This window comes from Carassius carassius, chromosome 16, assembly GCF_963082965.1.
Source record: "Carassius carassius chromosome 16, fCarCar2.1, whole genome shotgun sequence".
In the NCBI taxonomy this organism is placed as follows: domain Eukaryota; kingdom Metazoa; phylum Chordata; class Actinopteri; order Cypriniformes; family Cyprinidae; genus Carassius; species Carassius carassius.
In genome coordinates this window covers 5,997,623-6,024,762 of record NC_081770.1, presented here as the reverse complement: position 1 = coordinate 6,024,762, position 27,140 = coordinate 5,997,623, and the positions used below count along the sequence as shown (strand labels likewise).

Here is a 27,140-nt window from a genome sequence, read left to right as displayed (position 1 = left end):
CAATGGTGACATGCTTCATGCAGCAATGTATTATGGGTACGTCATACAAAACTCATCCATTGCACCCAGAATGCATTGCGGCATGAAGCATGTCACCATTGTTGAGATTCAAATCACTAAATCAAAAAACTAAATCTCTGTGTGTCTAAGCATTCTGTGTTACAAAGAGGTTCATGAACAAAATAATTTAAAAAGAATATAGAGATATAATCTGCAGGTTTAAAATAAATTTCAAAAGGAAATTATTTAGCATTGCAACACATCTGCTATAGTAACTAACAGTAAAGTAATAGCATAGACTACTCTCCAGATAAAACCAGTTGGTCAGATCATTACATGATTAAATTTTTAACATCAGCAAGTAGCCCACGTCACCTGATGATATTTTTTGAACGCTCACTGCTTTCATCGTAACAAATATAGTTACAGCAGTTAAACAAAAAGTAATATTGAAAAGAGTCATACTGCTTAAGTACTGATCACCATAATGGTGACGTCAAAATAAACTATTATTTTCAATAAGCCATCAAGACCTCCTTTAATCTCTATAAGAACATTTTTTACATTTATGACAGAAATAAAGTCAATCTTGTTTATAATAAGTGAAATTGGTAATATTGTTTTTGGAGTTATTTATGTTGGAGTTTGACATCAAACAAAGGTTGGGTTTTCATTTTCAATCAACATTTGACTTCTGAGCCCCATCTAGTGTGATGGGAAGCTTTATAAGTATGTTAGAGGATAATCTTCTAACAATGTTATCAATGGACATTTTTAGAATGTTTTTAGAGAATGTTATCCTAACTTTTAAAAGAACATTCTAGGAACTAAAATAAAACTTGCCGCTGAAAACATTCCCAAAACATGAAAAATTTCTAGCTGGTTGTGAGACTGCACTAAAATAAGAGCACAATTATCATGAAATTGTATTCGTTACTATAGCAACGGTTTACAGGTATGTCCTTTCAGAATCATCACTGGCCGATAGAAATAAAAGTTTATCGATTTCTTCACTTTCAAATAATGAGGAGCAGCATATTTTCCTGAAATAAAGGGGAGGAAAAGTCTATGTTTTGCAATGTAGTACAGAAAATTATTCAGCGACATGGCGAGTTACAGGCTAATGTTTTCTTTTTCTTTTGTGCATTATGAAGGCTTTATAAAACTGTACAGCGTTTTTAGCTTTTTAAACAGCATTCTCCATCCTACACCAACTACGCACACATTTCCTATCATCTAAGTCTATGAAAGACGATTGAACCAATCAGAGTAGGTATGCACGACTGCACGCCTGCACTGCATGTGCAGCCCCGCCCCGCCCCGATCTGCAGGCTGCAGCCTGGTGCTTCTCCTTATCAGAGGTTGTGCCTGTATGATAAGTATGTGCCAAGAAGGTGGTTCAGGCGTTTACTGTAACTCCCCTTTTTTGCTTTATTTTATATTCGTGAGAGTAGAGAAGATAATTTATTCTTTCAGTATCAGACAATGGCTTATCAAATAAATTCATCAGCAGTCGTGATGGACTTTATCCATCGATCTTCTGTTTTATTTTCCGCGATTTCCTGTTAGTCGACGTAAGAGACTTCCAAGATCACAACAGAGCGGATTATTAAAACAAATCTCTCCACAGATCATCCTCGTAAACTCCGATTTCATGGACGTCTTTAACAATATGAAGAGCATGTTACTGCTCTTTGTACTCCATGTTTTCATTGTCGGTAAGGTTTTGTTATGTTTTATTTGTTTCGGTTTCATTTTGAGTGCGTAACGTTTGCTTTCATAAATGTCATTTTAATTTATTTATTCCCAGTTTACAAAATAAATGAATGATGATAACTTATGAAACAAACAACATGGTTCTGTTTCACTATATTAGAGCATTTTCAAGGCCATTAAATTTTGTTATCGTTTTATTTTTTTTGTAATAATTGGGGAGACTGGGGATGGTTGTAACACATTAGCGTCAACGTTTTTATTATTATTATTATTTATTTATTATTATTATTTTATTTTATTTTTTTGATACAATGATATTGTAGTTACTAATCCAAACCAATGTCACAAAACACCTTACCACGAGGAGTTCTCCTAAATAGCAGTTAAAGATTTTAGCTACGAGTTTCCTTCTAAAACCTATTCACAAAGCTGCTGAGACAAACTTTTAGTAAGGAATAGAGAGCAGAGACAAACTTTTAGTAAGGAATAGAGAGCAGAGACAAACTTTTAGTAAGGAATAGAGAGCAGAGACAAACTTTTAGTAAGGAACAGAGAGCAGAGACAAACTTTTAGTAAGGAACAGAGAGCAGTCTTAAGCTAAGAGCTAAAGCTAAGGAGGGGTTTACCATAAAAACATGTACGCAGTGTCCTTGACGTCACCCGCAGATTTCTGAAGAGTGTTTTGAAGAGAGTGTGGGCTGCTGCTTCTGGTGTTTGGATTTGTACTTCAATATAATGAGCTCCACTCGCTGTAAAGCTTAGCAGCCGGCAGATGAGCTATTATGCTCTTTGAACAGTTCTTTCCAGTCTCAAATGAAAGCCCACTTTCTAAAATACGAAATGTGCTATGATTGGTTAGCTGGGTCAGTGTGTGTTGGGATTGGCACTACTCAGGAGTGTTGGCAATTTAAATTTTTTTTTGCTAAATTTAGCAACTTTTCAGATTAGCTTAGCAATTTTTCCTGGAAAAAGCACCTAGTAACTTTTGATAAGTGACTCAACAATAATAGGCACATGATTTCCATCTAAATGACACAGGGAAGGAAACCAATAGCAGTACACACATCATATTAATTAAGTTGCTTATTGCAAGTGCTCAGTTTGATAATAATAATTGAATAATTGTTAATTTATGATACACCTTAGCCTGGTACCTTCGATTGTTGATCGGCTGGTACACTGTGTGTCAACTGAGTGGTGGACTCTGCTAAGCCACTGGACCCGAACCTCTCCCCAAACGTTACTTCTCGAGGAAGTTGTGTTCTAATGGTTAGAGAGTCTGATTTGTAACCCAAAGGTTGTGGGTTTGAGTCTCGGGCCGGCAGGGATTTTAGGTGGGGGGAGTGAATGTACATAGCACATAGTCAACTAAATGAATGTAACATGGCTAAGATGAATGCACTTTTGGAAGTTGAATGTTCGGGAAATATCATTTAGGAAGTCTGTTTTAATGTGATATTGTTGTTCATGCTCTTGTTCACGATTAAATGTTCTTTTATTGTTGTAATTAATATATAAGATTAGTATTGAGTTCAGTAAATTCAGAGGCTGTCATATTTGGTTCAAGCATGTTGTGTATTTTCAACAGTTTCAATGTGAAAAATAATTTTTATATTGATTAAATGGATTTATTGCATAAAAAAAAACGTGTCATGTATTTATTGCATTTTTTGACAAAAAGGTAATAAATCTTTGAAAATCTAAATCTGGATTAGAATGTTTAATGATATTATAACCTAAAGATGGTATGTGAAAGTTTGAAACAGAAAATAGTGGTTTTCATCTTGCCACTCACTGACCACAGGGTGAAGTCATGGCCTAGTGGTTAGAGAGTTTGACTCCTAACCCTAAGGTTGTGGGTTCGAGTCTCAGGCCAGCAGTACCACGACTGAGGTGCCCTTGAGTAAGGCACTCAACCCCCAACTTCTCCCCAGGTGCTGCAGCATAAATGGCTGCCTACTGCTCTGGGTGTGTGTGTGTGTGTGTGTGTGTGTGTGTGTGTGTGTGTGTGTGTGTGTGTGTGTGTGTGTGTGTGTGTGTGTGTGTGTGTGTGTGTGTGTGTGTGTGTGTGTGTGTGTGTGTGTGTGTGTGTGTGTGTGTGTGTGTGTGTGTTCGAGTCTCAGGCCAGCAGTACCACGACTGAGGTGCCCTTGAGTAAGGCACTCAACCCCCAACTTCTCCCCAGGTGCTGCAGCATAAATGGCTGCCTACTGCTCTGTGTGTGTGTGTGTGTGTGTGTGTGTGTGTGTGTGTGTGTGTGTGTGTGTGTGTGTGTGTGTGTGTGTGTGTGTGTGTGTGTGTGTGTGTGTGTGTGTGTGTGTGTGTGTGTGTGTGTGTGTGTGTGTGTGTGTGTGTGTGTGTGTGTGTGTGTTCACTGCTGTGTGTGAGCACTTTGGATGGGTTAAATGCAGAGAACCAATTCGGAGTATGGCTCACCATACTTGACTGTATGTCACATCACTATCTCAAATTAGAAAAAGGAGAGAGGCAGGTCATTGTGTGGGGCTCAGCTTTGAAGTGCTTCAGTGATTATACGATCAAAGCAAGCATTAAAGGGTTTCAGTTCATCTGTGAGGGAGGTGTTACTGGTTGGTGTTCAGTGTTTTTAAACTAGTCGTCAATCCTCAATTTTTAGTCAATAAACATGATCACATTTTGGAACCAAACTTTAAAAAGTTATATATATATAACTTTTTAATCTGTAGAATGACAGTTTATAATCGTTTCTGTTTAATTGTTTGTCCATTCAGCTGTCCCTTTTTTTTCAGGTGTGTTTGATGAGTCCGTGTCAGTGAAGGAGGGAGATTCTGTCACTCTACACAGCGGTCTTACTGGAATACAGACAGATGATGTGATACAGTGGAGGTTTGGCCCTCAAGGCACCCTCACAGCTCAAATCAATAGAGCAGCCAATAAGAGCATTACATTTGATGACGTTCTTGAAGGGAGATTCAGAGGTAGATTGAAACTGGACAATCAAACTGGAGCTCTTACCATTAGAAACATCAGAACTGAACACTCTGGACTTTATGAAGTAACCAGCAGCAAACATAGTTTAAACAAGATATTCAATGTCAGTGGTGAGTATTGTTTTAAACATTGTAATTAGCTTCTACTTTAGTGTTCATATGCCTAGAAATAGCAGCATATCTGTAGTGATCATTTAGTCATAGAACTGTTTCTTTATGACCTCACACAGGTGTTGCAGTAACTATTCTTGTTTGTTCTCCAGTTGTGCCTGTAGATGATGTGAAGTCAGTGTCAGTGCTGGTGGGAGATTCAGTCACTCTACACACCGATCTTACTGAAATACAGAGAGATGATGAGATACAGTGGAGGTTTGAACATCAAAACTCTCCTATAGCTGAAATCAATAGAAATGCTAGAAAAATCTCTACATATGATGGACCTGATGGGAGGTTTAGACACAATCTTCGGCTGGACTATTGGACTGGATCTCTGACCATCAGGAACATTGGAACCAGTCACTCTGGACTGTATGAAGTGGACATCAGTACCAGCAGCCGCAAACACATCATACACAACAAGACAAATAACACATACAAGACATTCATTGTCATGGTCAGCGGTGAGTAGCTTGTGTTTTTCATGTTTTTGAAACTGACAGTAATAACAAAGTCACCTGCCATAGTATTTAATTCCCTATTGTAACGGATATCTTGCTTCTCAAACAAGAAAAAACGATATAGAATTATCCTTTTCTATAAAATGTGCTTCGTTTGTGCTTTGATGCTGTCAAATATTGAAAATGCAATGGGAACATATCTGCCACCGATCCTTTATTCTTACTAATGTATCATACGTTAATATAAAGCCACTAGGTATGGTTTTCTGATCTGAATTCTTAACTTCATACATGGAGATGGTTTTTAATTTAAATGTAATAAATGTATGTACATTCAATTATTGAGTATTGAATCGTTATTATTTGCCCACTGAGGTCACACATGTAAAAGAGTCTGGATGGATTTAAGTTTATTTTTAAGTAATCCTGATTAAGTTTGTGTCAAATGAAGTTCATGTGTTTGTTATCACAGGTGAAATTAAGTCAGAGACAGTGAAGGAGGGAGAATCAGTCACTCTACGGACTGGTTTTACTGAAGTACAGATTTATGATTCCATGACATGGATGTTTGGGGACACTGTCCTAGCTGAAATCAATAAAGGAGCTCAGCTTTATGATGATGATGAAAGATTCAAAGACAAGCTGCAGCTTGACAATCAAACTGGATCTCTGACCATCACAAAATGCACAATCTCAAACTCTGGACTCTATGAACTGAAGATCAACAGCAACAGACATAATGTACACCAGAGATTCAGTGTTACTGTCAGTGGTGAGTCAGTCTTTTGACTGTTGAAAGTATCCTTTTGAATAGTTAAACATAACTTTAATTTTGTTTTTGTTTCTTTATTAATAGTTTGTTTTACTTTATTAAAAATAATAGTTTTATTTAAATGATGCTATTGATTAAAGGTGATTACACTTATGTTCTCACTAATATTGTGTCTTTTATTTATTTTTTTGTATTAGTGTGTATGTAATCTTTTCAGTTAGCCCCTATAGCTAAAACAGTAAAACACAACTAATGCACTAATGCATTGATCATTTGTGTCAGTTATCTATGAACATGTCGACGAGAGCCTGTAGCGTGTAGTAAGATTTAACATCTGTAATCTGCAGTTACTGCTTTTAAGGTTGTTTCCCTCAAATAATGCAATAAAGAAGATAAACGTAATATCTGAAATTGCATTAAAGGGTCATTTAGGATTGACATAAAACAGAAACAGATTCATGTTAACTAAGTTTTAGCCAAATGCAAGTGTTATAGTCTGATTTATTGATTCCCACTAATGACTGTCTCTCTTTGTCTTCACAGTACCAGCTTCGTCAGACAAAACAGCATGGATAGTTATTATTACTATTCTGCTGGTGTCTGTAGCCGCTTCTGTGATCTACTGTATCTGCATCTGCCTAAAACGTAAAGTAAATCATATTGCAGCTAATACAAGTAAGGGAAAGACAATGGGCTTTTTTCTGAACTATATGGGAATTTAAAAGTGTAAATATGTTTATATTCTGAGGCCAGTTGCATAGACTTCTTAGATTAGTCTTGTAAGCTAGAAATATAATTTCTTCTTCAAGAATGGTCAAAACAACTCTAACGTCAGTTATAATAACAAATAAGAATAAGGTAACTCTGTCTTATTTGAAACTGATATTAGGATTGAATGTCCATTACTAATTGTTAGTTGGTCAGAGTAGTTCTCAAGGCTCATTCTTCACTTACCAGCCAGTTTTATAGGCTCGGCTTATTGCACCAGCCATTCACAAGTTAGTACCTAAATTAGATCATAAAGTCAATTGTAGAGGCTTAGAAACAACTAAACTAGTTTGTAACTAACTCTGCACCATTTGTTCTTAAAATAGCTGGTAGGTCCTAAAGTAATGCATAGCCATATAATATGATTTCAATCAGGACCACTTCCGTCAAGTATATTTATGACAATTATAATTGCATACAGTTAGTGTTGGCGGTATGGTTATGTTCTGGGCAACACTCCACATGCCTGTCCATGCAGCCATGCTTGGACAGAGCGGGGAGAGCAGCAAGACAAACATACATACAGGGATACATATATACTTTCAATTCACATTTACATGAGTTGTAAACAAAATGTGATAGAGACTGCTTCCAATGAAGAGACTGTAAAGAAAGAACAAGTTAGATCGGATTACAGGTTCAGTTGGGGTTGGAGGAGGGAGTTAATTGCAAGCAGTAGGGCTGTGCAAAAAATCGAATGTGATTTTCATGCACATCTCATCAGTAAAGACGCTCCTTTAATTAGAAGTATATCTCCAGCACGTGTCCTCAGATCAGGGTTGCCAGGTTTTCTCAACAAATCCTGCCCTGTTTCTTCTCAAAACTAGTCCAAAACTAATCGCGATTCCAGGAGGTTCCCAGATAAAAAAAAAATTGCTTCCCGGGTTTAAAATATACGTTTTGTTTTTTGGCATGGTTGTCTTGGTAAAATTCACATTTTAGGGGCTAAATATCACGTTATTGGTGAATCAAAGCTACCCCAATATAAATAACGTGATATTTAGCCCCTAAAATGCGAATTTTACCAAGGCAACCATGCCATAAAACTTAAATTTTAACCCCGGAAGGCAATTTTTTATCGGGGAACCTCGTGGAAACACGATTGGGCTAGTTTTGGACTAGTTTTGAGAAGCAACTGGGCAGGATTTGTTGTGAAAACCTGGCAACCCTGATCTGAACGCACGTGCTGGAGATATACTTCTAATTACAGGAGCGTCTTTACTGATGAGATGCGCATGAAGATCGCATTCGATTTTTTTGCACAGCCCTAGCAGGCAGCAATGCGATTGAAGAGACACTGAAAAATGGGAATTTAAATAGACCGCAGGTGATAGGTGTCAAGACTGGATTGATACACGTCAGGAACAGCTGACTGTCAGCTGATGTAAGCGTGACTAACGTGGCCTGACTGAACTAACGCGATGCTCGATGTTTATGATTAAAGATCCAACATCAGCCTTGAAATATGTTTAAATGCTGCGAATTTCAATTCATCCTTAAATGTTGCTTCGTTTTCCTCATGTGATTAATGATAAATAAGCTTTTCTAAAAAAACAAATGATACTACTTTAACGTGAATAACTTTCAGAAACTGTATTTGAAATTAATAATGAACAATAAAAAAGACACAGATAAAAAACATAAGAAATTACATGATTTTTTTATGATGGATTTTATTTAACACACACAATACGGAGCGATGCACACAGAAGTGCGCTGTGTAGATTATGCTCTTGCTGAAGAGCCACTAACAAAGTAATCAAAGTCACATAAAGTTGTCTATCAAAATTTAACAAGCCTAATGTCAGCATTATGATACTGTATATGTATGAAGTACTAAAGTATTTTTGACTTTTTAATGTGGTTCATTCAGTTTGCCATTTTGTTCAAATAATTACTCAAGGTCAGATGCATCCATAAATATTTAGTTTATATGTAGATTTGCTAAATTTAATGGTGTAATGCAAGAATAATTTGTAGTGCATAACTTGGAGTTTAGTGCCTCTTTATATCAAAATTAAACTAAATTGTAACTTATGCACAGCTGGTGCAGCCGACCTCTGGCCACAGGTTTCAAACTGTTTCAAACACCAAACTGTTGTGTGTGTGTGCTTTATGACTGTCATGTTGAAGCTGGTATGGTTCTAGCTGGTCTTTTGGCTGCATGGTTTATAGTGATCTTGGCCACTTTGGGGCTGATTATGATTTGAGCCAACTTTTTTTTTTGTTTTCTCAGGAGGGCCGCTCAGCTGTCAGGACAAAGAGAAGGGGACTTTGGATGTCCTTTTTCAAAAAGGCGGTAAGATCCTTTAGGGTTTTCAAGTAATGTCTGTAACAAACTTTGGTTAAAATTGGACTATCTACGTAGTAGCTGTAGAAACCGGCTGCAGATTGAAGCAGTTCACTGGATTAAACTTTCAGACTCAGACAGCCCATAACAGACTGGATGCATGTATTATTTTCAGCTTTTCCTAGCTGGCAGAAACAAACAAACAAACAAAATTCTTCCAATGTCCCCTTTACACAATGAGAAATGCAGAGCAGTGGCTTCAGGACATCCCAAAGTCTTAGATTATGAATATTCATGAGGTGTTATTTATATACTGTTTTGCTTTGAGTATGAATTCACTGTACAGAGGGTTTATTAATCAGTCACTCAGTTTGTGTATTTCTGTTTCTGTGCAGATGAACTGAATCCATTATCTGTGACTGACGGAGATGATGTGACTCTAATAGCTGATGGTTTGAAAGGCACTCACTCTGGTGAGTGACTTTCGGTGTATAATAATGATTTTATTTTAGATCAGCACCAGGGTTGGTCGATGACACATTACAAGTAACACAAGTTACATAATCAGATTAGTTTTTGCAAGTAACTAGTAAAGTAATGCATTACTTTCTAATTTACAAGAAAATATCTTACCTTCTTTTTCAAATTTGTAACACCAGTTACTTTATTTCCCTATTATTGACTGACAGCTCTCCTGTCTTCATGTTGAGAGAAATTGTAAGTGCAGAGGCATTATGTGCGCTGTGTAAATATGATGATTACTGTAGTTTTCGACTAAGTGCGAACATGCATTTACTCATCTTACTTGCACAAAACAGGTTCAGCCTTCCCCAAAATGAATACAAAGAGTGAAAGCAAACTCAGAATATTGGACAAACCTGTTATATTTAAATGTTAAATGACAAGAATGCCTTATATAATCCCATTTTATTAACCTGATGTCTTTGCTGCTTGCCTTCAGAGGTCCAATTCAACCATAGTACAGTTATAAGCAAAAATGACTTTAACTAAACATCACATTTGTGTTTTATTTATGTTGAACTTCTTTTGCATCCTCTTCGTTATGCAATCCAGAACAGATGCAAAGCTGAAAGTTTTGTTTGAGCTTTTTAAATTTACATTTCCTATTCATTTAAGTTTTTGGTGTGAAAGGACATTTGCCAACAAACAAGCAAGCCCAGACCAGATGAGAAAGTTGAATGCAAAAGTAATTTTTTATATAAAAAATAACATAATTATGTATTTAGGGAGTAACACGATATTGTAATGCATTAATTTTAAAACGAACTTTTCCCAGCACTGAGTAAATCCATTCATTATTCCTCTCATGTGGTCCCATGGGATAGAAAAGTATTCATCATATGCACACTTCAAAATCTCATTAGGAGTAGTGGACATCCTTTGGAAAATTTTGTCTACACTTCTATGAGTATTGAGAATTTGGACATACTACTTTTGCCTATACTATATATTATGGAAGTATGCTTTAATACGTATGCTTTTAATAACAAATTATGTGCAGGGAACACTTATGTGTTATTTGGAGTTACCTAACACATGCAATACTGATGAAACTCACACATAAAAATCTAAAAACATATATGAAATAAAGAGTCTAGAGTTATTCAAAATAAAACCAGTAAACTAGTACAGACGCTACTAAAAAAAAGAAAACGGTCAAAAAAAAAAGTTAAAATATTTATCTGATCATAAACCAAATTTACAACCTGTTATCAGACATAAACACTTACGTCTAACAGATTAGTGAATTAATGCTGTGCATATTACAGTACCTGATCATACATGAATACAAAACTATGATTATTCTAACACGCAGATCACAACACACGTGGGAACTGAGCTGTTTGACTTGTAGATTTATGGCTACATTTACATTCATATAATGATATGCTAAGTTCATATGGGTTATTGAGCATTGCAAATGCTGCTTTTCAATATAGTTTTCTTGCTCTTAATTCTTCTTTGTATTTTCCTGTTTCTGTGTTGCTGTGACAGATGGAATAAAGTCAGTGTCAGTGATGGAGGAAGAATCTGTCACACTGAACACTGATGCTGAACTACAGACAGGTGATGAGATTCTGTGGATGTTTGGAGACAGAGACACTGTCATAGCTAAAACCACAGGAGGGACCAGAGTGTCCACCACATCTAATGGACCAGATGGGAGATTCAGAAAGAGACTGAAGCTGGATCATCAAACTGGATCTCTGACCATCACAGACACCAGAACTGAAAACACGGGAGAATATAAACTAAAGATCACCAGAAGTGGAAATGTCTCATTGAAGTTATTCAGGGTTACTCTCTATGGTGAGCAGTGTTTGGAATAACGGAGTTTAAAAGAGCGGTGTTTGGTAACGATGTTATTTTTTCAGTAACGGGGTAATCTAACTTTTCCCGTCGTTACAACGCCGTTAACGTTACTGAACGTTAAATGCGGTGCGTTACTATGCATTGATTTAAAGGCAGGGTAGGTAAAAAAAATGTATAAAAAACTTTTTTTCCAAATTTGTTTAAACTTTATTTATATATCAATACATAATTAAAATGTAAGTACTCTGAAAAAGAAAGTATAAAAATCGAGTGACTGTAGACCTCTCACGACTGTTTTAAAGACAGCTCATTATTTCCATTCACTCCACCCCCTCCCTTCTGGGCTCCTTCCAAAGCCTCTACTACGGCTCGCTAAGTAATGTGTTGTTAGCTATATTACGCAGCTACGTGTGCTAATGACACATGGACATATGTGTGGTCATGTGTGGCAAAAGGGTGGTTGCCATGGTTGCGAGAGAGTGACAGTCGCCTAAACCAACCCTATGTTTCGTCCCGAAATGGAAATAATGAGCTGTGTTTAATACAGATTAAACGGTCTAGAGTCACTCGATTTTTATACTCTTTTTATCAGAGTACTTACATTTTAATTATGCATTGATATATATAGAAAGTTTAAACAAATTTGGAAGAAAGTTGTTTAAACATTTATTACCTACCCTGCCTTTAATATGCAATCCGAACGCACCCCTGGCTCACACAGCGAGTGAGCAGGTAGGTTAATAACGAGGTAAGCGATTATGATTGGCTGAGGCAGAGTCATGTGTTTCATGGTAGCCAATCAGAGCCAGTGTTTTTACACACACGCGCCAGCGGCGCCAAACACACAGTCACACACACGCAACAGCTACACAGAGATTCGCAGCAGCAGCAGAGATGGCGAGTCAGGAGCAATCCGATGAAAAGTCAAAAGTTGGCATTTTCAAGGTGGAGATATAAGCACTACTTCAAATTCATTGTAGTCAAAGGCAAGAACGTGCATGTAATGTGTGACACACGCATCTACAAAGCTAGTGGCCAAAAACACTTTTCTTACAAAGAGTGCAGGATAAAACTCTTGCTGTCTGTTGACGTGCAATAAATCTCGAAAGTTATGTACGAACACCTGTCTGTTCTACTTATTTCAACTGACTTGTGAAAACTGCTAAAAAAAAAAAATACTTTGACATATAGCAACTTTTTTTTTTACAGTAACGCAAATAGTTACTTTCCCTGGTAACGAGTTACTTTTATTATAGAGTAATTCAGTTACTAACTCAGTTACTTTTCGGAACAAGTAGTGAGTAACTATAAATAATTTCTTTTTTAAAGTAACGTTCCCTACAGTGATGGTGAGTAACTTTCAAAATGAATAATGATCTGATTTTAGATTATAGATCAGGGTTGCTTGTTCTTTTTCCCCAGAGACCTAGCTTTCGGTTTAGTTTAGTCCGACCCTAATCAGTGGTGGCTTTAAACCATTTTTTAGCCAGTGAAGATACTAGTTTGGCACTAATTTTGGCCACCACTGTAGAACAAACGTTTTTTTAATGGTTGCAAGGTAAGTTAAAGTTAGCTAAACCAAATGCAGCACATGATAGACACTATTCAATTTGGAACACAGCAGATGAGCACAGGGCTGGCAAACCTCAGTTCTGGGTCCAATACACCTGAACAAGGTCTGAAGGGTTACTAAAAAGCTACAGGCTGGTGAGGTTTTATGAAGTTAAAGCTCATGTTTACAGGACTGAAGTTCACCACACATGTACCAGCAGATTAATGTAATTTCTATGTCTTTGTATTTGTAAATAGTTTATTGTGTGTACAAGTATAGCAGAGGAAAAGCGTTTGTTGTCTTCAGTGCATTACAGTTGAGAACCTTCCACTGTCTTACTGTAACATTGTCAAGAGCAGTTACGGTATGGATTATTTTCACAGGACTGTGATGAAACATTTCAACGGTCAAGTTTTTAAAATATTTTGATTAGAAAAATAATAATAATCTATGTTCATTTCTAAAACAAAACCTTTTATTTATTTTTTTACATTTTTTTAAATGTACATTTGTCAGTACATGATTCATCAACACATCTGTAATGCATTAATAATATTTTCAGTATTTTTCAACACTATCATAAACTGTATTGTTACAACATATTTTGGTTTAGTTAAAACTAGATTAAAGTAAGCAATATGTTACTGTTGTTCATAATAAAGTTATATTTAGGAGGATTTTTCAGTCATTTGTGTTTAACATTTGACTTTTGATTAATTTAAAAGCAAAAAAGCACACGCACATTATGCACAGGTTGGTTTGAGACTATTGGTCTGAGATTTATTTGATGGAGTTTGCCATTGGGACATCAATTAAGGGATATAAAAAGGCACTTTTAAATGTTTTTAGAAAAGTAATTTTAGTGTTGGAGCTTAAAATACAGTCACATGCTAAACTCCTCAAATATAATCATAATCTAGAAAGTGTGGCACCAGCAATAGCAAGGTCATGTGTTAGATTTCCAGGAAAAGCAAGAACTGGTAAAAATGTGAATGTGTACATTGGATGCAGTGTAAGTCACTTTGGATAAAAGCATCCCCAAATACATAAATGTTATGTCATGTTAATGTAAATATCAATACAGACACTTTAAGCACTAAGACTAGTATGCCTATTTTTATTAATGATTTCATGAGTCATTTCTGTGTTATAGCTAAAATATTGTCAGGATTGTACGGCAAATCGTTGTATATTCATTTGATATTAAAAAGCTGGAATATTGGAGTACGTTTGTCATTTTATGTATATATATTTTCTCTTTCTTAGGCTTGTGCATGCATTTACTATGTTGGAGCTGATCTTAGGTGAATTCCAGGTTGGATCAAAACGTGATCCTCTAGTGATATAAATAGGCCTACACATCCTTCTAGTGCAAGCGATCTCGAAGGGTTCTGGGAACCCTTGATGGTCTGTGACTCAAAATAATATTAGGTTTGTATGATGTGGAAAGTGTGGCATCCTGTCATTAAATACAATAGAATTTACTATAAATGTCAGGGAATTTAGCAAATCTTGGTGTTAGTAAAAGTACATGCCCTTCCAGATGTTTCTGTCGGTTTATTGTTTGAGTGCGAGTGATCTCATCTGACCCCCACTCTCTGTTCTCTATTCCTGTATCTCTTTACTTCAGTGTTTAGTTTAGGGTTTAGTATGTCATTAACTGAATGTTGAAGAGTCCCACTGCCAGTTTTATTCCTCATATGTCCACTATTTCCCAATCATATATGTGCCTTATATAACTTGTTGTTTTACATTCAGTATGTAATCTGTATCTTATTGGTTGAAAGGGCTGTACCACCCTTATTATATCATTATATATACCCCATTGTAAAACAGTAAACATTTGAAGTGAAGGTATAGTCAGATTTTGTGTCTGTTGTGCCTTTTCTTCCCAAGGGGCGTGAACACTTTTGGAGGACTAAGAAAACTTTGATGGCGACGAGAAAGAATGGGATAATTTTCCTTTTTAATAATTAACTCTTGGATAAATGGTTCAAAGTAGCGTTGTACAGGTGATGAAAACACTATTAGTGACATTTAGTTGCCACTGGATATTGGTAGGAACATAATGTCATAATGTCCCCACAAATACGTCCTTGAAAATTATAACAGGTGATGTTCCAACTGTGAAAACTATAGTTCTATCTTAAAGACAGAATAATGAGTTCAACCAAATTTCACAAAAATTGATGACTGAATTGATGTTTTTGCCACTCTTATGAGGAAAATGCCATTCAGTTGTTTTGACAATAGATTTTTTTTTATGTTCATCCAATCTTTTTTTTTTTTTGTCAACAATGTGTGTTATGATCGAGTAGCTTAATTCAGTCCATAGCACTGAACTACATTTATGACACAGTTGTTGTCAGATTTCATTGGTGATTTCAAATATGAAATTTAATCGTAAGCTTAGTGAACAGTTTTGTAGAATTTAATGTTTCTTCATTTAAAGTGATAGCTTCGCTTGCATGCCCAAGAGGATTTTCAAAGATCTCCGCCAAGTGGCATAAAATAAGCTTGATGTTGCAGTCACTGCCATTATCAGATTCAAAACTAGATATAGCCTATGAATAGAAATTTTACAAAATATGTAGAGACTTTGCCAGTTGAGACTTTTAGCAGTATTTTTATGGGTGCCTGCTCATGTTGGTGTGGAGGGTAAAGAGGATGTGGAAAAGCCCTTAAACATAATTTAGAAATACCTTTGGATAAAACTGAAATTAGTCCAACATAAAAGCATGAAAAGTATTCAGGTAGAGCTGTTTCAATATGCCTCAAACATCAATTGGCTTTCTTCAAACAGGCATCACCTTTATGGGACACGTAGTGGCATGCTACATTATATGAGTGTGTGTGTTTGTGTGTGAGAGAGAAAGAGATCCATAGGCTTTTTACTCAAAGAGTAACACTGAAGACCAATTATTAGACCATGTACTGTACACATGCTACTTCTAAAAAAAAAAAAACGACATTTCCTTATAAACATTGAATAAGCGTTTACATGCATTCCACTTACAAAATACATTTGACACTGCTCACAAACTGTATGGAGATCTTAAAGGTCTCTTTCCAGTTGACATCTTGAGATTGTGATCTCCAAAAACCAATGGTTAAAGGAACACTGAAGATTTGGCAAATCGTTCTAAGATAATCATTATTCATTGTTTTTCCTTTTATATAAACATTCACTTTTAAACAAATTAATTGCATTAAATGAGCTAAGTTTCCTGTGTTTCCTGTATTTACCAAACCTTTTTTAGAACAGACATCAGTCATATGTGTAAATTTTAGTCTTCATGGCATGGTGATGCAGAATTTGCATTGAAATTTTTGTGAGCAAGGGATTTTCTGGCATGTACAAAATGCAGAATAATAGCATATTGGCGAATGCATGCTCACAAATCCTCTCATAACGAACAAAGAATAACGTGTGAATAACAGAGTAACACTTCTTTTGTGCAGCACTTTGAATGCACAAAAATTAAAGGGTTTGTTTAATAAAATATTAATGTTTTGCCTTCATTTGATTACCAGAATTTTATTTTTTTAAATACACAACACAGAATAAAAAATTTAAAATTACATAAAAGAAAAAGAACATTTCATAGGGCCCTATTATTTTATATATAAAAATAATAAATTACGTTTTTATGAATTCAATTAATTGGATATGTTTTTGATTAAACCATTAACTTTCAACTGCTTTGTCTTCAGCTCTTTCTGGAAAGTTCTGATGCTCCTGCTTCTGTAGAGTAGTATTCTTGTTGTGAACACTAGAGAGTGCTAATCTAACAGTGTAACCCATGATATTATATCAGGTTTTAGCTGGTTTAGCATGGCCTTGTTAGCAAGCAGGACCTGATTTTACCAAGTGCAACATTCCTGGATCAACATCTTTGTTGACCCTGGAACAACATTGTGATTAACCAATCAGATTCGAACAACCAGTTTATAGTTTTGGTGAAGTTTAGGTTTACAATCAGTGTTTGGTGCTAGTACATCAATGTCTTTCATCGATCATTTTCTCTGATTTTAGAGATTTATTCATGGTTAGGGTTAGGTTTAGGTGTATGGTCAATGAATTTGGATTAAAATGTTCACATCTGATGTTCACATCAAAACATATCTAACTCAATAAAATCAGGAAGTGCTTGTTAGCAAAGATGATGTAATTCTAACATTTTTGCAGACAAAAAAAAACCACTTCTTTCTATTTATGGTGATTCAATAATCTTTTTTTATATATAAGGTTAAAATAACATGTGTCTGATGGACTGATGGATAACATGTGGTTGAGTGCAACTTGTTTTATAGTGGTGGAAAAAAAACTTTTATAGCATACAGTACCATAAAGTTTTACAACTTTTAGTGAGTCAGGTGTTACATTTGTACTTAAAACTATTTTGTTTTTGTCCTTGATGTTGACAGGTAAAAAGGTCTTCAGAAAAAAAAAGAAAAAAGAATGTAGCCAGTTTGAAAATAACTACTGAGACTAACACCACTGGTCTTTTTAGAGAGAGAGATATCATTCTTGATATTTCACTTAGGCCTACATAGGGCTATTTTCATATTTTATCTAATGAAACAGCTTGTTTTGACAATTGTTTTTTTGAAGCATCTGCATTTATAGATGCAGTAGTTCATTTCAGATTACAAACAAGGAAGTTAAATTGTGTAAGTGCATTCAAAGGTATGCTGTTCACCCCCCCCCCCCCCCCCCCCCCCACACACACACACTATTCACATGCTGACACTCACCACAAATGTCCAGTTATAGGTTTGCATACATAAGTTGTTTGTCCACCAGAAGATGAAAGCCCTTTTCTTTCCAAAGCCAGAGAAATCCAAGCAGGATTTGTGACTGCAGCTGCTTAAGTGTCGAATGCATTCATTAAACATTCATTACACACGGCAATAAAAACACCCAAATCATTTGTCTGCTGATAATATTTGTGACAAAATCATCATTTTGCAGACTATATTATTCTTGTTTGTGTATTTTTAGTTTGCATTTACATAATCTCATAAGCAGTAAGCATGAAGGGTGCAAACATTATACCGTCATTCATTTACCAATGTAAATAGTTCATGTTTACATAATTGAATGTATAAAAGCAATATACCCCAAGAAGCAGTGAATTACAGTGAATTTATAACAGCTAAGGGGCGTTGTTAATAGGCACGAAGTGGGGTGGTTGCCGAACAACACACAGGCATAAACAAAGGTGTACTGTATGTTTGTAGAATAATTTACAACAGCTTCGAATGTGGCTCAACCAATCAGGATCAAGGACATATTTGAATCATGCTTCATTTCTTTTTTCAGCATGAGACATCTATTATTGACCAAATTAAGTGATTAACTCTTTCCCTGCCAGAGTGTTTTTTAAAAGTTGCAGTATGTGGATTATATTCAGTGGAATAAGCAAAGCATAGATGCAGAAGAACGCTTCAATCAGCACCCCCAAATCTCGCACGTCCTTCCTGGATTGACATTTCGTTAAGATTAGGCAGTTTTTATTTATATGCTGTTTATTACTTATAATAGTATTATTTTTCATATGCATATGCATACATATTAGAATGCTTATTTGTGTGTCTTCATCGCCTGTGTTTTTGATCAGAAGATTCTGCTCTCATTCAGAAGTATGTAATAGCGTCCCCAAGCGTATAACAGTGAAAACACGGAAAGCTATAAAATCTTGTCTTTGGAGGGGAAGCGTTTTCTAATAACAAGATCAAAAACATTATACAATCACATGTAATTTAAGAGTAAGTAAATATGTAACTGAATATATCCCTAAATATAACATGCATAACACATTTCAGATGAGTTTCAGCTGAAGACTAACAAAGTAACACTGCTGCATGTAAAAGCATTGAAAAAAAATAAATTGACAGAAAGAAAGGTTTATAATCTGTTGTCTTTCTAGCTTACATGGAAACTGTATTGACTGTGACTGCAACATTAATGAGGAATTTGATCATTTTTTTGTGACAATGCCTGCATACACCACCTCATCCTCCTGTTTGACTACCTGAAAGATACGAAGAAATCATGAGACACATGTCAGATCTGCTCATTAGTTTTTAAAACTGCTGCCAAAGTGCATTGTTTGCTAACAAATCAAAGATGTGCTAGTCTTCAGGATGCAAAGTTGTGCTGGGCAGTATTGTTGGGGAAGTCGTGGCCTAATGGTTAGAGAGTCGGACTCCCAATCGAAAGGTTGTGAGTTCGAGTCCCGGGCCGGCAGGAATTGTGGGTGGGGGGAGTGCATGTACAGTTCTCTCTCCACCTTCAATACCACAACTTAGGTGCCCTTGAGCAAGGCATCGAACCCCCAACTGCTCCCCGGGCGCCGCAGCATAAATGGCTGCCCACTGCTCCGGGTGTGTGCTCACAGTGTGTGTGTGTGTGTTCACTGCTCTGTGTGTGTGCATTTCGGATGGGTTAAATGCAGAGCACAAATTCCGAGTATGGGTCACCATACTTGGCTGAATGTCACTTCACTATCACTTCACTATTCACTATGATCAAAAAACTGTTAACATGATTGAATTGGCAATATTTAATCGGCACTTGACTTCAATCATCATCATTTTTTTTGATGCTCCAGTCAAGTTTGAGATTTTGGTTTTTCACAGAGTGTTTTTTTAGTCTTTGTTGTGTTTTCCCTCCCCATGTGCTCCATGACCCAGTTCTCCCCTGTCTAAGTAGTCATTCTATTTGACTGTGCTCCTCCCAATTCTCTCCCCAGTCTGTGTTTGTTGGTTCTACAAGTTGTATTACATGTTTACCCCTGTTCCTGTTGTGGATGTGTGACTTTCTTCTGTCACATTGGTTTTCTGAAGGCCTCAGTTTCCGGTGAGACAGTTTAACACACTGAGCTATACCATGTTAATTATTAGAAGTGTTTTTGCAGTTGTTTTATGAAGTTGAGAGATCTATATCTGACCCTGACCATGTATATTTTTGGTAATTTCTCTTATAAAATAACTGTTTTCAAAACTAATTTAAAACGTATTATCTATTGAAGCTAAAGGTTGGTGATTTTACTTTTTCTGCTGAAAATAAGGTTGTTATAATATCAAAATAAAGAAGAAATAATCTAAAATGCTGCATAGTCTTCACTGTATAAAATACAGATTAATGCTTATTAAAGCTACTAGAATCATTCAGTCAAGAGCAGTGAATGCTGGGCTGCTGTCACTTTAAGACCTTAATGCATGGATCAGATAAATGAACACACATTTAATTTTCTCCCAACTGTTTTTACCTGAATACTTGTCATGAATTAAATTAGGACCAAAACTATGTGAATGCACTTTAGGTGCAAATAGCCTACCGAATTGACTTCTTTTAGTTTTTTTCTTTTTCTTTCTCTTTGTGTGTGTCTTTTAATGCCGCTCTTTATCTACCATGTGTTTTTGTCACTCTCGCATGTCAGCAACTTCAAGCTGTACTGTGCTAAGTGGATATATTTACAGTGATATGTGAATATAAACGATATATTAAAATCTCTTAACTGACACTATGTATCACTGTCACAGTCAGGGCTGTCGAAATGGTCTTGTACATGTAATTTAAACTAAAAATAATTATTATTATAGCTATCATATGTATCATTATTATTATTTTGAATTATTGTCATTGTTTTTATTATAACAGAAAGAAGAGGGGATGGAAGGTTGTGGGACATCAACATCTAATTAAAAAAAAGAAGCATTAATGACACAGTTATAAGTGATGTTACCGGTTTCTGTGCTTTTTGTTTGTAGAATGTTGGATCAGCGTAAGTGATCTCTTCATTACGAGTCTGACCTGTTCCTACAACAATCATTTAATCAACACAAAATCAACAACATTAATGTTTTATTATTATTTTAATACTTTTACAGATCTGTCAGCAATAGGATACTCTTACCTTCTTGGTCTGTTTTTCTGTGTCTCCTGTAGATCAAGTAGATCGCGACAGCAGCTACAATCAACAGAAATCCAGCAGCAGCTGCCACAGCAGCAGAAATCAACACTATCTGAGATGGAGAGTCTGGAGAATGTGAAGAAGAGTTTGAAGTAGACTGTGGACCTGGTGTCGGAACGGCTAAAGAAGAGTCATTAGTGTGAGTAAATATATGCTATTTCAGAAGAAGCTTTTACAGTCACAAGATTTTTTTAGCATTCATATACCTGGACATGGTTGACAGAGTTTGTTGATGTCCAGATGTGTGGTCTGGTTTCTGATGGGATTGTTGATCACACAGCTGTAGCTGTTTTTCTCCTGATATTCCACCTCCAGAGGTAGAGAGAGACTGATGCTGAGATCAGACACACTGATGCTGGACAATAAACTGTTTCCTTTGTACCAGGAGAGAGTCACATGACCCACATTCACCACTGAACACAACAATGAACAATTCTGCTGTGATGAAGATGATGATGATGACGAAGAACATTGTGAAGTGTTACTGCTGATGACAGGAACAGACAGATGAGCTGAAATGAAGAGAATTTTTTAGGGAGTAATTGACAAGACATTGCTGACTTCTTGAAATGCTTCTTGATATATTGTTCAGTAATCTGTCTCTAGGGTCACTTCTTCTTTTATCATGCTCAAATATTTTGTATTTATAGTTAATGTCTTGCTATAAATTGTGACTTCTTTAAATCTTAAAGTTATGCATTTTATATGATAATTTGCATAATAACACTGCAAACTTACAAAAAACCTGCTTATTTTAAAATATATTAAAGTGAACTATGTTGAGTGTCCGTTATTTGGGTTGGTTGCCATAAGAAATAGATTTAAACATTAAAATGTTAATATTTACTTCTCTGAAGTATATTCAAACAATGAATGAGACAGAGCACTTTGTACGCGTTCATGTGACTTTCAGTAAAGCTGCTGTGAAACAATGGGTTTTGTGAAAGATGCTATGCAAATATAATTAACCCAAATTTCACTTTTCATTAAAAGTAAATAGAATTAGGTATTTTGTGAAATTCCCTGAATGATAGTAGTATATAAGGGCAGACAATAAACACAATGAACTTTTCATATTTTGTGAAAAGATGCTTTAGAGACCTCCAGTTTGTAATTACAGTGTTATATTTTTATGTATCTGTATTCATTCTTGTATATTGTGACAGAGGACCATCAACTATTTTAGAAATGAACTCCAAATCATGAAAGTTAAGCCACTGGTAAGAAGCCCATATTAAGATTAGTTTTTCTAATAAATAGTAGACAGAACAAGCACAACTGTAATCGTGACTCACCATAGACAGTAAGATTGAATCTGTATGTGGTTGTTGTATTTGTGCCTTTGATGTTTACTGTATAAAGTCCAGAGTCTGTGTTTCTGGTGTTTGTGATGGTCAGAGATCCAGTCTGATGATCCAGCTTCAGTCTGTTTCTGAATTTCCCATCAAGAACATCATCATATGTGGAGACAGTTCCCTCCTCTTTATTGATTAGAGCTATACAAGTTGTTGAATGTCCAAATGTCCATGTTATCAGATCACGTGTCTGTAGTTCAGTAACATGAGTCTGTAGATCGACTGATTCTCCCTCCGTCACTGACTTCACTTCATCTTCAACACCAAACACTGGAGAACAGACAGAGTTTATTTTTCAGTCACTTATTAAAGTTCTTGTTAAAGTTAAAATAAATGACTGTGGTTTAATCGTGGATTATCTTTAATCTTGTAGGTTTGAAATGATCACATGCTTTCTTCTTGGCTTTGAGATGAAATTGAGTCTCTGAACACTGTGGTAAAGTGAACTCTTGTTTTTCTTCAGAAAAGTGACTATCTGAGCTGATTTTCATCTAGTTGAGCTCAGGTCAGACTGTGTGTGAAGGACCTTTACCTCCAGCTCTTGTTGAACTTAAACCTCAGAAGTGAAATAAAGCTGCAGCAGACGTTACAAGAAAAAAACACAGACTGATCTGTTCTGAGTACATTTAACTGGACATCAGCCTCTCTGGTGATGATTTTAGGCGAGTAGAAACAATATTTTTTATTTAACCATTAGACCAGTGTGACAACAACATGCTTTATATGAAGTTTTATGTAAAGCATTGCAAATATATACATGATCCTCATCATCAGTCATGATTTTATAGTCTTTGTGAACACCATTTAGTTCCCCAAACATCTATGAACGAGAAACACATCTCTCAATTTCACCTTTCTATTGCTCTATTTTCACAAGGGGCAGTTTTTTTCTTCTGCTGTTGTCATTGTTTTATTTCTCCCATTTATTTTATCAATGCAAGATTATTTCATGTTCAACAAAATCCATATACTGCACTCTACAAGTTACGTTCAGAACTTGTACAAAACAACAGAGCTAAAATAATACAAATACAGCTAATCGCCTTCAGTGTTCATCAAAACACAACAGTATATGATCTTCTTTCAGACTGGTATTAATAATGATTAGTAATTTCAGTAGCAAACAAAGTACAGAATCTCTAGATGATCTGAATGAACTGTATTACAGTCCCATTACAAACACACAGACTGACATAAATCAGTAAAACTGAATTATCTGTACCGTCAGCTTTCAGAACATAGGAAAGTAAGTTGCTTTATTTTACATATTTAAATAAGATTTATGACCTTTCCCACTTGTGCCATCAGACAGAAAAAGCCAGCGGATGTTTAAAACACTAGATAATGATTTCATCATTTAAGATGTCAGTAGAAAACACCCTGAATGTGAGACCAAATGCAGTAGTATCTCAGAGAGAAATGCTAGTGTGATTATGATTCTGGTACAATCATAACAAAACTGTTTCAGACTTACCAACCAGATGCCAAAAGCAGCAAAAAACAAAGAAGCAAAACATTTTCTCCATCGGCTCAGAAAAGGAGAAATGTATTAAAGTCCTACAGAGATCTCTGTAATTACTTGAGCTGAAAACTGTTCCTGTTTGTGTTAGTACGTGTCTGTTGTCAGCTGCTTTTTTCTTTTTCCTAAACCACAGCCTGCTTTTGTAGCACTACATGCCATCACATTAATGATAATGACCTGTCTCACTCTTGCAATGACTAATTTAATTTCTAGTCTAGAAACAAGTATAGCTTATTTGTCTGTTTAAAAAAAAAGACTGCAAAGCAATTTCAAAGAAAGAAAGGGAACTCTGAAAGAGAACCTTATTTACTTCTAGCTAAATTTAACTGTAACAAAATTTAATCTAATCTGCACGCTCAAATCAAACTCAGAATTATTCAGACCCCAGATATCATTTTTTCCTTTTTTTTTTTACTACAGTAGTGGGTGCAGGAATCTATAGTTCATTTATGCAAGTGAGGACAGCAAAATAAAGTATATTTTGACATAATATACCCAAAAATTCTTCATACAGTGGACGACCAGTAAAGCTGATACAAATTAGGGACCAAAAGTTTTATTTGACACTGTTTCATGACATACTTTTCTATGAAAGTAATCTGACACAATCAAGATGATTTTGTCCTGACAGTTTAACTCTGAATACTTGTCATAATTTATTACCATTTTCGAAACTATAGCGAATAAACTGTGATAATGTGAAAAATGTTGAAGGTGTCTGAATACATTTTGGTTTGACTAGGATATATTCCAAGGACAAATGAAGCACATGTGCAATTTAACTTTTACATTAAAAATAAGAGAATACACCATCTGAGGCTGTGCATGTAAAATAATATTATTACAAAGAGCAATGGTGTAAGATTCCTCCTGACCACTGAGTTGCAAATACAGGAAACACTCGGTGGAAGTAACTGCAGCCAAAGCAGAAACAACCAAATAATAATAATAAAAACACATTGAAAATCTATATTTTGTATGTGTTTGTCTATTGGGTGACTGACTATCATGCAAAATAGCATTACTTCTCAGTAATTTCTTAGTTTAATAATACCTCTTTAGCATTTTTAAGACACGCTATAGGCTACTACCTCTTTTTGCTTCCTCAATTTCAGTAGATGTTTGTAAATTAAACTCTCAATTGCAAACTCTTATTTACATAAAAACAAACATAGGCTGTCTGAACTTTATCACGTCGCTGTACACAGCTACATCCTGTTGGTCAAAGGTCAGTGTCGCTCGTGTTATCAGAAATCCACAACTGTCTACTGAAATCAATGAGATCATGTCACTTTGTCAGTGCGTGTTGCTGGCGGTGTAAATGGTTTGTATTTGTTTGTTTGTTTGTTTGTATTTGAGCGAACAGTGCACCACATTCAACAGTTAAAGAATTCATATTCTGTAAAAATGCTCAAAGACCTTTTTTTATCATATGCGAATATAGTCTATGAATATGCAAACAGAGTCTATGAATAAGAAACCATTTCAAAGAAAAGAGCACAACACTCGGACTCCATAAGGAAATAGATTTTTAGCAATAACTGATAAACCTTTATAGACCTGTTGTGAGCTCTGAGGTTGTTAATAAATTATATAGGCATTTTGTTGAGGTGGAAGATACTCAAAACACACTTAAAAGCAGAAATGTAGAGATTGCCATTGTTATGAGTAAATCAGAAAGTAAGGCGACACATGACATCTGGCAGAAACGTTGGGAAAGAGAGATGAAGGGGATTCAATATTTAGAAGGAAAGAATCATCAATAATTTTTAGACTTCGCCTAGGACATACAGGGTTCAATTATAGTTTACATAAAATCAATAAACATCCTACAGGGAAGTGCAATAAGTGTAATGAACCAGAAACTGTTGAACATGTTCTTATAAATTGCGTAGCATATAATAAAAAAAGACAAGAGTTAAAGGATAGGATGAAGGAAATGGAGCATAATACAATATGTTTAGAAAATATTATGGCTAAAGTGGAAGAATTCCCATGTAATATGCAATATTGAGAGTTTTAAAGAAACAGCAATTGATTTAAGAATATGGGGGTTTATTTTCTTTCTTTTTTTTCTTCATTTCCTGGCGACACTCCAGTTCAGTTGGTGGCGGTAATGCGCCGAAAGCTGGTCTGCCAACCGCCAATAAATCAAGAAGAAGAAGAAGAGCATATCAAAAACCTGCTCATATAGAAATAAAAGGGAATGAGGGAGCAGATAAAATAGCAAAAAAATCAACCAGGACAAATGATAAAATAAATATACCCCTTGGAAAAGGAGAGGCTAAGGCAAAAATAAAAATAGAAATGATGAAAAAATGACAGGACAGGTGGGATGTGGATAAAAGTGGAAGGAAATATTACAGATTGCAAAAATCTATTAATGCACAGGGGGTGAATAGAAGTAACAGAAGAGAGGAGAGTGTTTTAACCAGGCTAAGGTTTGATCACACAGGATTAAATAAAACATTGTTTTTAATGGGTAAAAGCCAATCTGATGAATGTATAGAATGTAGGTCCAAGGAAGATGTTGAACACGTATTATTGCATTGTAAGAAATATAGGGATGAGAGGATGAGACTAAATCAAAAGATAAGTCAGGTAGGAAGAAAGTGGAATAGTGAAGGTTTGTTAGGCACAACAGGAGATGGGGTAAAGGATGCACAGAAAGCAGTTGTACAATATTTGAAAAATATAGGAATATATAATAGGATTTAGGTTGTATATTAATTTTTTTTTATTTTTTTTATTTTTTTTTTATTGATGATATAGTCATGATAATATTTTCTCATGTTACATACTCCTATACAGTAGGTGGCGGTATGCACCTTTATAGTCATTGTTGCAATCTGCCATAAAACGAAAAGAAGAAGAAGAAGAGCATATCAAAAGAAAGCGTGGGTGTATCAGGCGCTCGTGGCGCTTCTTTACTTTAACAGTAATAGAAGATAAAGACTCTTTAAACTCAGATATAATCAAGACAATTAATCAGTAGGTTCTCAGTCGATATATCTTTGCTTTTTCAGTCTTATTCTTAGTCAGTCATTGATTCGTTGACTGGCACATACAAACACACCGGAGAAGAAGACAATATTCACTGATAGTCTTCATTTTGTCGGAAACTCCTGTTTGTACTGAAATCTACAGCAATATGAAAAACATCTCATTGTTTTTTATGTTGTGGATCGCGGAAGGTAACGTTAATATTTATGTTTCTTCCTTTAACACCTTTGGTTTCTCTTCCGGGATTATTGTCTTTCGTT

The 27,140-nt window shown here is 35.5% G+C and overlaps 1 protein-coding gene across 2 annotated transcripts in view; it reads right to left on the bottom strand.

Annotated features, from left to right (window-relative positions):
- LOC132160283 (SLAM family member 9-like) overlaps positions 1-24,025 on the bottom strand; it is a 29,486-nt gene extending 5,461 nt beyond the window's left edge. Inside the window, exons 1-6 of one of the 2 annotated variants that reach the window (XM_059570030.1) lie at positions 23,830-24,025; positions 22,296-22,625; positions 21,207-21,512; positions 20,944-21,120; positions 20,773-20,840; positions 18,924-19,056 (exon numbers count right to left, since the gene is read on the bottom strand). In XM_059570030.1, the coding sequence (XP_059426013.1) occupies positions 19,003-19,056; positions 20,773-20,840; positions 20,944-21,120; positions 21,207-21,512; positions 22,296-22,625; positions 23,830-23,881 (987 nt within the window). In that variant the 5' untranslated portion in view covers positions 23,882-24,025 and the 3' untranslated portion in view covers positions 18,924-19,002. Of the gene's footprint in view, positions 1-18,923; positions 19,057-20,772; positions 20,841-20,943; positions 21,121-21,206; positions 21,513-22,295; positions 22,626-23,829 lie in introns of those variants that run through there. The other variant, XM_059570031.1, reaches the window with a different exon arrangement.
- Between the last annotated feature and the right edge of the window lie 3,115 nt (positions 24,026-27,140).